At 39.1% G+C, this 14,831-nt stretch overlaps 1 protein-coding gene across 2 annotated transcripts in view; it reads right to left on the bottom strand.

Annotated features, from left to right (window-relative positions):
• The window catches only part of LOC131064683 (protein argonaute 3), a 109,339-nt gene extending 96,447 nt beyond the window's left edge, over positions 1-12,892 (bottom strand). Inside the window, exons 1-2 of one of the 2 annotated variants that reach the window (XM_057998917.2) lie at positions 12,664-12,891; positions 11,338-11,462 (exon numbers count right to left, since the gene is read on the bottom strand). In XM_057998917.2, coding sequence (XP_057854900.2) covers positions 11,338-11,460 — 123 coding nt within the window. In that variant the 5' untranslated portion in view covers positions 11,461-11,462; positions 12,664-12,891. Of the gene's footprint in view, positions 1-11,337; positions 11,463-12,663 lie in introns of both variants that reach the window. The other variant, XM_057998919.2, reaches the window with a different exon arrangement.
• Between the last annotated feature and the right edge of the window lie 1,939 nt (positions 12,893-14,831).

The following is a 14,831-nucleotide window of genomic DNA, read 5'->3' as shown; positions in this document are numbered from 1 at the left end:
TTTATGATGAAGAATTCATGTCTGAGCCTACAACTAATTTAATCATCTGGATCTCAATGTGATTTATCAAATCATCCACTAATCCCTCAACCATAAAAGACATCTTCTACTCTGTGCAATCTCAATGGACTGACTAACAGGATGAAATTAGGCAATTTCTATTCAGCTTCCCCAGCAGAGTCGCCATTTTTGTTGTGGTGACTCGGATGGGATTATCACAAGATTTATATTTAAGCAAATTTTTCTTAACCAGAGACTCTTAACATTTCATTTTTCCCCAGCAAAGTCGCCATTTTTGTTGTTCACCAAAAGTGATTAACCCAAGAACACCTGCAATCCTTCTATGAAATGGCCAATTTCAGTCTATGAAACATATCAAGGCTTGGACAACATAACACAGGACCCTAATTGATCCTCCTGCACTTTAGGTTTTGCTAGACCTAGGGGGGGACACCCTTTTGATGCATGAAATTAACTCATTTACTCACCATGACAGCATCAATGAAGCAAATAGATCATTCAACAGACTCACCAAATTTAGAAAAACATTACAGATTGGCTAAATCTGTATAAACAACAGATGAAAAAGAGCTTGGAATGAAAGAACACAACCCCTAAACACAAAGGGAAATAGATTTGTCTTTAATTTTGTATATCTGAAACCATCCCCAAATTTGTCAAAGACCAGTGCCTTGTTCATTGGGCAACAGAGTCACACACAGAACTACAAAATGCCAATCATAGCTGCAAATTTGTTTTCCTTACAAGATATCCCTACATTAATACCTTATACTAATGCATTACTCAATCCATTCAAAAAATTATCAGATCTGGGACACATTCCATTGTTTATGACTGATTATAGAATTTAAACTCTTCACTGAAGAATGCCTACAAACAATCATACAATCTCCTTGAGATGACAAATTATAAGCCTCCTTGAGGATTCAATTCATAACAATGAAATACATGCACAGAGACAATACTATGGGAAGTTTACTCATGCCTGACACAAGTAAGACCTGCAACTAGAAAACAATCTGTCATCCTGCAATGTAACCTCTATAGCCTGAACAGATCCATAGAACTTTACAAGTTTGGGTCAAGAAATTCAGAAAATGGAAGCCATGAAAACTGGAGCACTTCCTCCAAAATTCTGGAACCCTTACAATGAGAAGAAAATTAGAATAAGGAGAGGGAAAAAGATCAGAATCCATCATCCAAAATTTGTTGAAACTAACTGCTTGATTGGATTCCTTATCCCAAGAGCTTTCCGGTGATATATGATACCTGGCATTTCGGGCAAAAATGGACCCCTGGGCGAATTAATTCTAAATATGGATCCATCATTTAAATTTTTCGAAATTCTTATATAGTTTGCACTATACATTTAAATTTGATTTTTCATCCATTTTTGCCTCTAATTTTTGCCTGACACCCTGCCACGTGGCAGCCTCTGATTCGCAGATAGGATCCACTGGGCGCCACCTCGGATGACACATCATCACTCCGCCACGTGTCCGCCACCAGGCTGCTTGCTCATCGCAACGTCATCTCCACGTGTCTGCCACCTGTGCGCCACGTCACTGCCATGTCACTGGGACCCGCGAGCTGGACCTCCACCTGTCTTTCGCCATTTCGCGATGGCTAACGAGCTTGCATCTTTCCTTCGCGAATCCACGTGCACCGTCGGATCACCTGGAACCTGCAGGGTCTTTAACTTTGGTTTTTCGCACATATTTTTTCGCTATTTCACAGACCATAACTGGCGAGCTTCTTTCCTTCACGAAGTCGCGTCGACCGTCGATCTCCTGCAACCTGCTCACCAGTTAACTCGGCCTTTGTCTGCAAAATTTGCCTCAGGATTCGTGCCTGCGTGGGATCCAGCAGGTCGCCGCTCAGTCAGCCTCCTCGGTCGCCTTGGTATCCGTGCCCGCCCGGGTGGGGTCTACCTTGCGCGCCCATCAGCACCTTGTGTCAAAAGCCCTTAAGGCTTTGACACTATGAATGTGTGTGCCTTTGGTTATAAATACCAAAAAATTTCATTCCTCAGCCAATGTGGGATAATGCATTTTAGCCTGAGAATGCATTTTGAAGCTTTTTCTGAGACTTTCAATGGTTGGTTTGCATCCGCATTGAAACCTTTTGTTGCCTTCTTCAAAACACCGCGCAGGGGAATTGCAATTGCTTTGTTTGACAATTTACCCATTGCATTTGCCACGCCAAAGGAAAGTAACCTGCAGGTTACATTTTGCTTTAAAAGTTTTAAAACCACCTATGTCTGCAACGTTGCCTCCCAGGAGGGCTGAGGTTTGCTTTAAACCTTTTCAAAACTCCTTCTCCAGCTCACGGTAGGGAGGAGAAAACTGCTAACTGCATTTTCACTGGCAAAGGATGCTGGTAGAGGGCGTGGATTTTGCTTTACACTGGCCAATATAAACTTTGAAATTTTAAAACCTTACTCACATCTCCACAGGTCAGAGACACACGACAAGGAGGGGGAAGGCTCAATGTATTTAAAAAAGAACTTTTAACTGGCTTTCACCACCACGTTGCCTGCTGCACATGAGGATTTCTGCATTCTGCTGCACATAGGGGAGGGATTTTGGCTTTGACTGTGAATTACATTTGCTTTGAAAGTTCTAAAGCCTTCTTACTTCAACGCCCAACCATAGCACGTGAGGGAGGATTGCTGGCAAAGGTCGTGGTTCTTAATTATGTACACCTTCCATTTTATTTGCTTGACGATTTCATAGTCCACGTGAAGGAGAGGAACTCTACACTGTTGCATTTGCTTGAAACGTTTGATGCTGCCAAAGCCATGTTACCTGCTACTAATGTACCTACTTCGCCATCTATCAGAGGCTTCACGTGGGGGAGGAGGGAGCTATCTGCTCTACATGCATTTGCTGTTTACTTTGAATGCCCTTTACTTATGCACGCGGAGAGGAGGCCAACAAAGGTCAAGTTGGAGCATTTGCAATACACATGCCAATTTCCATTTGCTGTTTGAAGTTCATTGCCTTTGCTGAATCCTTAACTTCAGTCTTTCACCATGCTACGGCAGAGAGCTACTGGTTTTACACCTGCCATAGTGTGCATTCGCTGATTAGTTTCATTTGCCCATTCTTGTAACTTCTTGATTCTCTTTTCCATTTGCTTTTGTTCCCCTTCAAACTCTGGTGGTGATGAATTTCCATTACTTGCCACATCCCATTTCAAAATTGCACTAGTATTTGCGTGTTTACCATGAACTCGTAAAATGCCTTGGTTGTTTTGACTACAAGAGGCATTCCCATTTTTGCCTTATCCTCTAGTGGGAAACATACAAATATTCTACTCCAACAATGGATGTCAATATTATTCTGGAATTGCTCATAGGGCCAAGTCACCAATAAAATAATACTGCACAAGCATGAGCCAGGTCGGGCCCCAAAGTGGGTCCGACTAAAACAATTTTCGTTTTCATGCAATCTGGCCTCTGAAACGCCTCACGAACCTTACACATACCTCTGGAATCGATCGGAACCATTTTCGGATCATCAAACTGAGTTTCGCGACTTTCAGGCGCGTGCGACACATTTTCACATTTAATCGCGAAGACGTAATTTTCAAAGCTGTCAAAACACCTTTCTGGACCTTGCCATCTAACAGGCGTGTACTCTGATATACAAGCATGAACTCTACCAAATGGTTTTCCAAGACGAATCCCGAGCGAAGAGATATTAATTGTCGAAAATGACCAACTGGCTTTGTCGACACTGCGGACCTGATGAAGTCAATGTTCTGGCAACACATGATGCCTTTCTCAAAAATATCAAATGACCTCCATAGACCCTCAAATTTGAAACATAGGTACCTTGAAGTACATATTAAATCTTTGAATTCTCAGTTCGATCAAAAGTTTGACTCGATACAAATAGTGCGCTCATGAAAATGGCCACTTTGACTGATATAACAATGAAAGTGCGGAAGACTGAAAACGATGGTTCAATGAACTCTTTTGAAAACCAACTAAACGGATTGGTAGGGGCTTGAAACTTGAAACATATCTTGTCATTTATACCAATAACAACCCGGAACAAACATTATGACATGACATTCACTGAGGCAACTTTTACACTTATGCAAAACAGGGCTCCAACTAGGTCCTGAAACAGGAACTTGTCAAACAACACCAACTGCAAACGGATCGAGCTTTGAAAACTGAGCAAATGGATTCATGAAGACTTGAAATTTTGCATGCTGACTCACATTTATACATACAATTCAATCCATTTTGAAATTCTTCATGATGATCAACAGGGCAAAAGATATAAACACCCAAAGTAGGCTACTTGGTAAAATCTGCATTTGTGCCTAAAATGCACTTTCAGCTCACCCCTCGAAATGGGTACCAGGTAAACTTATCCAAACTGAATTTTGAAAGTTGCACATCACTGAATATGCCAAATGAAAGGTGTAGGACATGTTTCCAAAGCCTTACCCTTTAAAAATCAACTGGCTCCATTTTGCCCCCTCTGTAACTAGGCCATTCAAACTGACTCATTTAGAAATGCAGAGCAAAATTTTGAAATGGGCTTCTAAACTTTGACTCAAATTTAATGAGTCCCAACAGGTCTCTTGTGCGAATCTGATCTGAACATTTGCTACTCCTCCTAATCATCTACTGTTAATGAAGGGCTGCATTCATCACCGATATCTTGAACAGCAATCTAAGATAAGTCATTGCCTTGTAAACTGTCTACATTTGAGATAATACATATCACATTTAAAGGTTGGGTTTTTCACCTCCAAGAGGGAGGTTTTCCCAGGGTATTGGTGTCTTATGTCTTGTGTTTTATTGTTATTACTGTTCATGCACAGTCTGATTATAATCTAATTGGTTAAATTAACATTTAAAATTAACATGGTATCAGAGCTTTAGGTTCATTCAAATAATCAGATTATTAGTTGCCCTTCACTTTTAGTTTGTTGTTTTAATTTTGCAAGATAGTTACAAGTCTGAAAGTAGAGGATAGACTTGAAGGTGCCCTCAATTTCACATCATGGAAGGTTTGTGTTCTCCTTGCTCTTGAAGAATTAGAGCTGTTACAGTTTGTGGAAGATATGGATCTGACTAAACCTTCGGATCCAGAAGAGCTAAAGCAATTCAAGAAGAATGCTCTCAAAGCAAAGAAGTTCCTTATTGATTCCGTAAAAGATCATCTTGTTCCAATCATCTCCAAATTGAAGACAGCTCGAGAGATGTTTAAACATCTAGAAGGGATATATGAGATCAACAACATCAGCTGGACACTTACATTGAGGCAGCAACTTCTTCAAGTCAAAATGAGCAAAGGTGATTCAGTCATGTCCTTCTTCATGAAGATTTCAGAATTGAAGGACCAACTCAGCACCATTGGAAGCGAGGTTGTGGACAAGGATATTGTCATGATTGTTTTGAATGGTCTTCCTGACTCTTGGGATCCTTTTATTCAAAGCATAAGTTGAAGAGCTAAATTCCCTTCCTTTGATCGCCTCCGGTCAAATTGCATTCAAGAGGAGTCACGCCTTGCTGCCAGAGAAATGCATAAAGGCTCTCATGGAAGAGATCAACATGTGCTTGCATCTCAACATGTCAGAAGAAAGGGAGGTCATTGGAAGAAGAACAACCTCAAAAGAGATAGAGACTTCAGACCTCCTGCTTACGATTCAAGGAAGAAGCCAAGGGATCTTTCACGTGCCCATTGCTTCGGATGCGACAAGTTTGGACATTATGCTAAAGAATGTCAGAACCTGCCCATGCAAGGAGAGGCCAACCTAAATGAAGTTGCAAACTCAGAAGACAATGAAGACTACCACTTAATTTCTGCCTTGTCCAGCAATGTGTCAACTGATGGCAACACTTGGTTGATCGACAGTGGTGCATCTAGACACATCACGGGATATCGAGAGCATCTCTCAGACTTGATGGAGAAAGAGTCTAACCTTCATGTGGTAATTGGTGATGATGCTCAGTATTCGGTAAGAGGTTTTGGTAGCACTTCTTTAAATTTAGAATCTGGCATGTCCTTGCATCTTAGTGATATCTTATTTGTATCGAAAATTAAGAGGAATTTAATTTTTATTTCTGCTCTAGAAGATAAAGGTTATCAAATAGCATTTTATGAGGGTAAAGTACTTCAATGGCCTAAGAAATCTAGTATTAAATCTGCTCCTGTTATTGGAAATAGATATGATAGTTTGTATAAGCTTTCAGCTAACCCCATTCGAGCACTCATTCATGAAGCTCCTGAATCTAGCGAGCTATGGCAGAGAAGGCTCGGTCATCTTCACTATCGGGCACTTCCTTCACTTGAAAGGATGGTTAAAGGTATGCCTAAACTTAATCAATCTCATGATGATGCTTGCAAAGGTTGTGCATTAGGTAAGAACACTAAAAGTCCATTTCATAAAAGTGAAAGTAGAGCTAAAGAAAAATTAGCACTTGTTCGTTCTGATCTATGTGGACCCATGTCTGTTCCTTCACCTAGCGGATTTCTATACTATGTTACATTTATAGATGATTTTTCTAGAAAGACTTGGATTTACTTTCTAAAATCTAAAGAATCTGATGAAGTGTTAAGTAGGTTTAAAGAATTTAAAGCTCTAGCTGAAAATATGTCTGGTAAAAGGATTAAAGTGTTAAGATCTGACAATGGAGGTGAATACACCTCAAGTAGCTTCAATGACTTTTGTGTAGAAACAGGAATTAAGAGGGAGTTTTGCCTTCCCTACAATCCTCAACAAAATGGTGTAGCTGAACGAAAGAATAGAACCATTGTTGAAGCTGCCAAAGCTATGATTCACGATCAGGACCTGGAGACCTTCTTATGGGCTGAAGCATCCAAGACTGTTGTGTACATTCAAAATAGATGTCCTCACCGTGTCCTGAAGAACATAACTCCCGAGGAAGCTTTCACAGGAGTCAAACCAGATATCAGCCACCTAAGGATCTTTGGAAGTCATGTCTATGTTCATGTGCCATAGGAAAAGAGGACTAAGTTAGAGCCTTCTGGGAAGAAGGGTATCCTTGTTGGATATAGTGAATTTTCCAAGGCATTTAGCATCTGCATTCCTGGTCAAAGGTACATTGAGGTAAGTAGGGATGTCACCTTTGAAGAAAATATTGCTTTCAAGAAATCTAAAGGTTCTCTTATTGATAATGATAAAGAAGTTAATGATAATCAAGATATGGATATTGATAATGATAAAGAAGTTCAGAGGGAGCCTATTGAGCCTCCTGAACCTATTGAGCATGATAATCCTCTTGAGCCTCTAGTTCCAACTAATGGACCTAGAGATATTGCAATTAGCAAGAAAAGACCACTTTAGGTTAAGAGCACAATTCAAGATGCAGAAAAGTTTGCAGCTCTTAGTGGCACTTTCAGAGAAAGTAAGAGACCTCAGAAGCTCCCTAACTATGTTGCAATTATGTGCAACATCATTGACCATCCAGCATAGAAGAAGCTATGAACCAGCAAGCATGGAAGTTAGCTATGGACGAAGAGTATCAATCCATCATCAAGAAGATGTCTGGGATGTTGTGCCTAGACCTAAGGGTAAGTCTGTTGTTTCTTCCAAATGGTTGTTTAAAATTAAACATGCTGCTGATGGTAGTATAGAGAAATATAAAGCTAGATTTGTAGCTCGTGGTTTTTCTCAAAAGGAAGGCATAGATTATGAAGAAACATTTGCTCATGTTGCTAGATATACTTCTATTAGAACTATTATAGCTATTGCTATAGCCAAAGGTTGGAAATTACATCAAATGGATGTAAAGACTGCCTTAATGGTGTTATTGAGGAAGAAGTCTATATTGAACAACCTGAAGGTTATGAGATTCATAATAGGGAGACTCATGTTTGCAGACTGAAGAAAGCTCTCTACGGTCTCAGGCAAGCCCCTAGAGCTTGGTATGAAAGAATTGATAAGTACTTAGTCAGTTTAGAATTTTATAAGAATGATGCTGACCCTAACATTTACTTTAAAGCATTTAATGGTGAAATGCTAATTCTAGTTCTATATGTTGATGATTTATTTCTAACTGGTGAAGATAGTCTCACCATTAGGTGTAAGAAAGAATTAGCTACTGAATTTGAAATGAAGGATCTAGGTCTAATGCATTACTTTCTAAGGTTAGAAGTGTGGCAAAGACCTAATGAAATTATTCTAAGTCAAGGTAAATATACTATTGATATATTGAAAAGATTTGGTATGATGGATTGTAAACCTATGTCTACTCCTATGGAAACTAACTTGAAGAAGTTGAGTATTTCTGCAGCTAACTCTGATTTTGTAGATCCCTCATAATATAGGCAGTTGATCGGATCCTTGATGTATCTAGTCAACACTAGACCAGATATTTGCTATGCAGTGAGTGCACTTAGCCAATTCATGAACCAGCCAAAGCATGTTCACTTGGTTGCAGCCAAGCACATCCTGAGATACTTGCGTGGAACAATTGGCTATGGGCTGAAGTATCCAATCAACACAGTAATCAATTTGGAAGGCTACTCTGATTTTGATTGGGCTGGAAGTGTTGCTGACAGGAAAAACACTTCAGGAATCTGTTTCGGCTTGGATTTTGCTATGATCTCTTGGGCCAGTAGGAAACAGTCCTCAGTTGCATTAAATACTACAGAAGCTTAATACATTGCTTCAAGTGTGGCAACTAGAGAAGCAGTTTGGCTTCGCAAGCTTCTTGCTGGGTTGTTTGAACAACCTTGGGAATCCATTGTTATTTATTGTGATAATCAGAGTTGTATTAAAATGTCTAATAATCTCGTGTTTCATGACAGGTTAAAACATGTGGAAACTCATTATCACTATATTCGTGATATGGCACAAAGAGGTGCCATCCAGCTGAAATATATCAGCATTGATGAACAGGTTTCTGATGTTCTCACCAAGCCTCTAGCTCAAGTGAAGTTTGGGTACTTCAGGGAGAAGCTTGGAATGGTGGAGAACACAGCATTGATTGAGAGGGAGTCTCAATCTTAGTGATGCAATTCAGTCTGCATCTTCCACACTCTACGGGCAATGCAAGGTGGAGTCACCCTCTGTGGGCAATGCAAGGTGACAGCGTGTCCTCCTCTAGGAGAAGGCTGAGGTGTAAGACCTCTTCCACCCTCTGCGGGCAATGCAAGGTGGATCCATCCTCTACGAGCAATGCAAGATAGACATCATGAAATGAGTTCATGATATTTATGTGTTTTTGTTGCAGGTATACTCCATTGAGCTTATACATTCATCCTTGCGGGCAATGCAAGATGAAAGTCATGAATGGATCATGACATATAGCAGATATCCTCCCTAGCTAAGAGGGAGTGTTGAAAATGTTAGCTAGTTTGAATACCTAATTATCGAATTTTAATGTTGTCAAATGACAATTAAAATTCACATGTATTATCTCAATTAAATTTGTTATTGGGCTGGACCCAAATGTAACGTGGGAAGCAATTAAATATATTATTGGGCTGGACCCAAATGTAACATGTAAAGGGAATTACATATGTTATTGGGCTGGGCCCAAAGGCAACGTGGAAAGGCAATTCAATGACTATTGGGCTGGGCCCAAATGTCTAACGTGGGAAATGTACAATGACAATATAACATTATTAACATGCAAGCCGACTTTAGGATAATTGGCGCCAAAGGTTGATATATAACCACTTCAAGATGAAGTCATTTCAACACACAATAATAATCAAATGCTATCTGCTCTCCTAGCAGCAATCCTTCCTCATGCGAACTTGTATAAGGCGATTGTGCAAACTCTTCAAAGTTGATTGTGGCGACGTTGTCAAAGCTCTTCATAAGGTCTCTTGTGCGAATCTGATCTAAACATCTGCTGCTCCTCCTAATCATCTTCTGTTAATGAAGGGCTGCATTCATCACCGATATCTTGAACAGCAATCTGAGATAAGTCATTGCGTTGTAAACTGTCTACATTTGAGATAATACATATCACATTTAAAGGCTGGGTTTTTCACCTCCAAGAGGGAGGTTTTCCCAGGGTATTGGTGTCTTGTGTCTTGTGTTTTATTGCTGTTACTGTTCATGCACAGTCTGATTATAATCTAATTGGTTAAATTAACATCTGATTACTTAAAATTAACATGAAAGGTGTTCAAGCAAACAAGAAGGAAAAGGCCAGGTTTTCACTCAACCATTGTTTGACTTTGAGTTTGTAAAGCAAATTTGCAAAACTCCCTGGTGAAACAAGGTTTGCCACAACTTGCAGAGAAAATTAGAAGAGAGGACAGCTTTGACAAAGGTAATCATAGTGATGAATGAGTGAACTCCAAGCTTTCTAAGGAAACAATTACAAATGCATTGAAAGCATTATCCTGAGAAGGGTATTTTGGGAGGGAGCTGAGAAGACCTTGAAAATTTGAGTACCCCTAATCGGAATGTTGAGAAGTGTTGATGAAGATAAACCTTGCAAAGATTTCATTTATAACAATATGGATAAAGGAAAGGAAGATATTCAAAAAGCTCTTGGAGATGATGGGGAATAGATTAAGAGTATATGGAAAATGGTGGACAAAAGATGGAATATGCGGTTGCTAATTATTTAGATTCAAAATTAGTAGAAGTTGATTGTGAAGAAATGATGAGATAAAATCTAAAGCAACATATATGTTGGCCCCTCAAGATCGAGTTGGGTAAAAAGTTAGTGGGTAGCTAACCATTTCAAGATTCAGAAGAAATTGTTTGGAATAATGTAGGCAAAGGCAGGTACAAGGTAGAATCATGGTGCTTCTAATACACAGCATCAAGAGGAATCAATTAGAAGCTCAAAAACTTTGAGATCTTATGTTCGTTCATAGCAATATGCAATTGCTTCAAAATATTCTTTAAATTGAGGATGACAGTTCTCAAATGAGAGAAGGATGATTTGAAAAAGATGAATATAACAATTTAAATCATTGTAGCAGAATCAGTGGTAGTGCAGATGCATTTGAGGATGATGTTGGAATAGCTGGTAATGACTACGAATTTGATAATGGAGCAGATTTTGATTTTAAGTTTTCTAAAGCAAAGAGTCCCCAACGGCCTAAGGTTGGCTATGCCACTTTTTGAATGTCGTATGATACTATAATGTATCAAACTTTCATGTAATATGAACTAAGCAATGAAAATCATCTACGTCACTCTTTATATTTATTTATGTGACTATTAATTTTCTTTTTCTTTTTTTCCTTTACATAGTTTGGAACATTTTTAAGATTTTCAAATTCTGGCAAACCTTTCCCTTCCTCGAACTTCCAAACCTTTATAAAGCATAAATAACGGAACCACGAATCTTACCTTAAGCAATGTAGTTGCATATGTAATATAATTTCGCATTCTTCCTTGCGTGGTAATACGGATTTCATTCTCACTTATTGGAGCCTCCTGCCGTGGTTTTTCAACCCTCTGGTACCGTTCCATGGCTAAAACCAAAAAAAGAGAAGGCATTTTTTTCAGCAGACTTAAAAGACTCTAAATTGCCATCAAGGTAGCGTGAGTTTTTGCAAAACAAGAACGATCAAGGAAGACCTAAACAGATATAAATAAATAAAGAACATAAACTAATACAATCATTGAGATGTATAGAATTCCACGAAGATCTTTAAAAGCAGAAAATCTAACCATAAACTTCAAAATATGCATAAAGAAGCACGTCTTCTAATTAACCATGAAACTTTAAGTACAGTGCATAGAGATCAAAGAATAAGAAAATAATGATAGTAGTTAACGTAGAATTGTAACCACAAACTCAAAAAGAAAAACATAATAAACAAGCAGGCAGAAAAACTTAGAAAAAATCATAAAAAAAGACACATTTTCTGATTGACCAAGAAACGGAAAAGAGAGGGCATGGAGAGCATATAATCGGATCATTGTAGGTGTTACATCGTAAGCATAAAAACCGAAAGAAACAAATTTACTGAAATCGGACTGGTTTTTTTTCAAATCAGTAAAGAAAGTTGCATATTTTAGTGATAACTTACAATGTACACTCGGTAAAATAAGTACTTCAAAAAATTTATTAAAAAAACGTTTAGAAGAAGAGCACAGAGAACACAGGGTCGAGTGGTTAGCGTGGTTAAACTCATAAGTAAAATCTGGACTTTGATACCATAATAAATAGCATCTGACAAAACACCGAATATGTAACAAACAACTATAAAATAATTATATGGAGAACAAGACAGGCACTTTGTGCAGAAAAATAAACAAGCATAGTTTCTGATATGAGCGCCATTAAAGCATTCTCTACAGAAAGGAACACAGCTCGTTCAGTGTTCCAAAATGAAGATAAAATGCTTTCAATTAAGTGATGTATCTAAACTAAACCCTTGCATTTGCTGAAAAACAAATAAGCTCATGCCAAGCAAACGATTGAAAACATGCCAAGCATTTAAACAAATCACACAAACGCCGCCTAAGAGCTGCCAGAAGCTAAAACTAAAATCAAGATTGTTATAAACTTCCGGAAAGCTCCTTCGAGACAATAAAGAACATATGAAAACAAACATAAAAGGCATGAAGATAATTTGATAGAAAAAGAAAAAACAAGAGACCAGCAATAGAGATTTTTACAGCTCTATAAAAAAAAAGATTTATCCGAAGGAAGGCGATCATGAATACCTTGAGAGCCCGCAATGGATGTAAATTTGGCTTTCCACTACTCTTCCTTATCTTTGAATCTTTGTGTATTCTTCTTCTATTCGCGCACACAAATCCCCTTCCGCCAATTTCAGACAAAACGCAAACCGCTGGCGGCGCCGCTTTGCAGGTCTCCGCGCTCACATGCAAAACATCTTCTGCTGCCACCTCAACAAGGTTTTGGGCCCGCCGGTTGTTTAGGGCTCAGGGTGGGCTCTTCGACACGATGTATTTCTAGGCCCACCATTTGCCACGTACTCAAAGTCAATGACACGTGGATATACGACCGTTGTGATCGTAGTGACGTGGAGTTCTAATACTAGTTACGAGAGGGCTTTTAGTATCCCTGGGCCGGTGGGCCCTCCATCGAAGTATGGTACAAACAAGCGGAGATACTATTTACGTGCTAAAGATTGGTATGTGTCCGGGATTCATGCTGGAATATACTCACGACTCGTGCTATTCCAGGTTGTGACCACGTAAGCTTAAATTCATTTGAAGATTGCCCTATTTTTAATCAAAACATATTAAATTTCAATTTTATTTGTGTTAAATTTTAGTGGAAATTGGTAAATTATTTTGTTTTGTTTTTTTGGTTTTTACACACATTTAAAGAGTATAGGTGTCTTTTTATGGAATTTTGAATGCATGAAGAAAAGATGGAAGACCTATGTTTTTTATATTAAAAGCAGCCAAAACAAGGGGGCTGACCCAGGTATAGAAAAAGGAAAAACAGTGGCAAGCCAACTGTCAGCAGAGCAGCAACAAAATCACAGCCCCCTAAACTTTCCTCTATCAAAAATTTTAATCATTCTACGCATATTAATCAAGTAAATAAAAGTCTTAATTAAAGTATGTCACGCATGGCAAAAGATAGTTAAGTTCAAGCTTAACCAGAAACTAAAACTATAAGTCGATAGGCCATTATGGCCAATCAAAAAACCAAAAACCCAAACCATAGGAAATAGCTATTTCTTTTTTCCATGGCTCCTCTTGGGGAGGAGCTTCCTAGCCCATTCCTTGGTGAGGAATTTGAAGAGGTCCTTGTAGTCTTCGTCCTCCTTCCATTTACCTTTGATTGTGCTTTCCTGCAAGAGACACAGAGTGGTTGTCGAGCAGTGCATAACATTCAAAGCAAACCTGGAGACATCCTGCAGCTTGTTCTCAATGGCCTATGTTCTGCTGGTGATTTCCTATAGGTTTTCAAACATACCCTCCACTTTCTTACCCAAATCTGTCAGTTTGCAGTCCTCTTCCTCCTTTATGTTGCACACTTCCTCCACCACCATCATCTTATCAAACCTAAGAATAGGGGATGGAGAGTTGGTATGGGATTTGGGGCCAGCATCCGGACTCATGGAATTTTCAGGACTCTCAGAAGCATGGGTGGAGGTGACAGAGTGGGGGGTCGAGGTGGACTAAAATGGGGCCACATTGTCAGAAGGGATGGAATTCTTAGTTTCATGGGATGAGGAGGGGTCCCTTAAGGATTTCTTAGTGGGTTTGGAGGCCAGTCTCACAGAGCGGCAGGGAGTGTTAGCCTCATCTGTAATCTCCACATCAGAGTCAATTTCCTGAATTCTAACTTTCTTAAGGGGTTTAGCATCCTCTGAACTTCGCTTTTTATTCTTCTTACTACAGGAGCCAAGTTCAGGCAACCAAGGAGGGCTTAAATCGGGTTTATCAGCAGCAATGGCTAGGGGTTGGTTTTCAGGGACATTCTGGATAGAAATTGTGCGAGGGGGGCAAAGGGCCAAGTGGAAATTGTAGAGGCGGAGGTCAAGGCCTTGGTGCAAAATTGTCACATTCCCTCCTAGATACTCTTATTTTGATACTTAGTTGTGTTGGTGCCTTAGATGGATACTGGTTACTGAAACAATGATTTTGATGCCCTACAAGATTTTGGTTTTGCTAACAGTGGTATTGGTTTTTCAATGATGCCCTAAATGGTATTGAATGCTAGAAACAGTGGTTTAGCCTAAATGATGCCCTAGTTGAAAATGCATTTATTTCTTATTTTTTAATATTATAAATATATGAAATGTTGTGATGTTCATTTATGTAAAGTAATGTTGTAACTCATCTTTTGATTTAACGAATATAAACATTAAGGTTGAATTATCGAGATGATGGACTAACTACTCTGGTTT

This window comes from Cryptomeria japonica, chromosome 8, assembly GCF_030272615.1.
Source record: "Cryptomeria japonica chromosome 8, Sugi_1.0, whole genome shotgun sequence".
NCBI lineage: Eukaryota > Viridiplantae > Streptophyta > Pinopsida > Cupressales > Cupressaceae > Cryptomeria > Cryptomeria japonica.
This window is presented reverse-complemented; position numbering and strand designations above follow the sequence as displayed.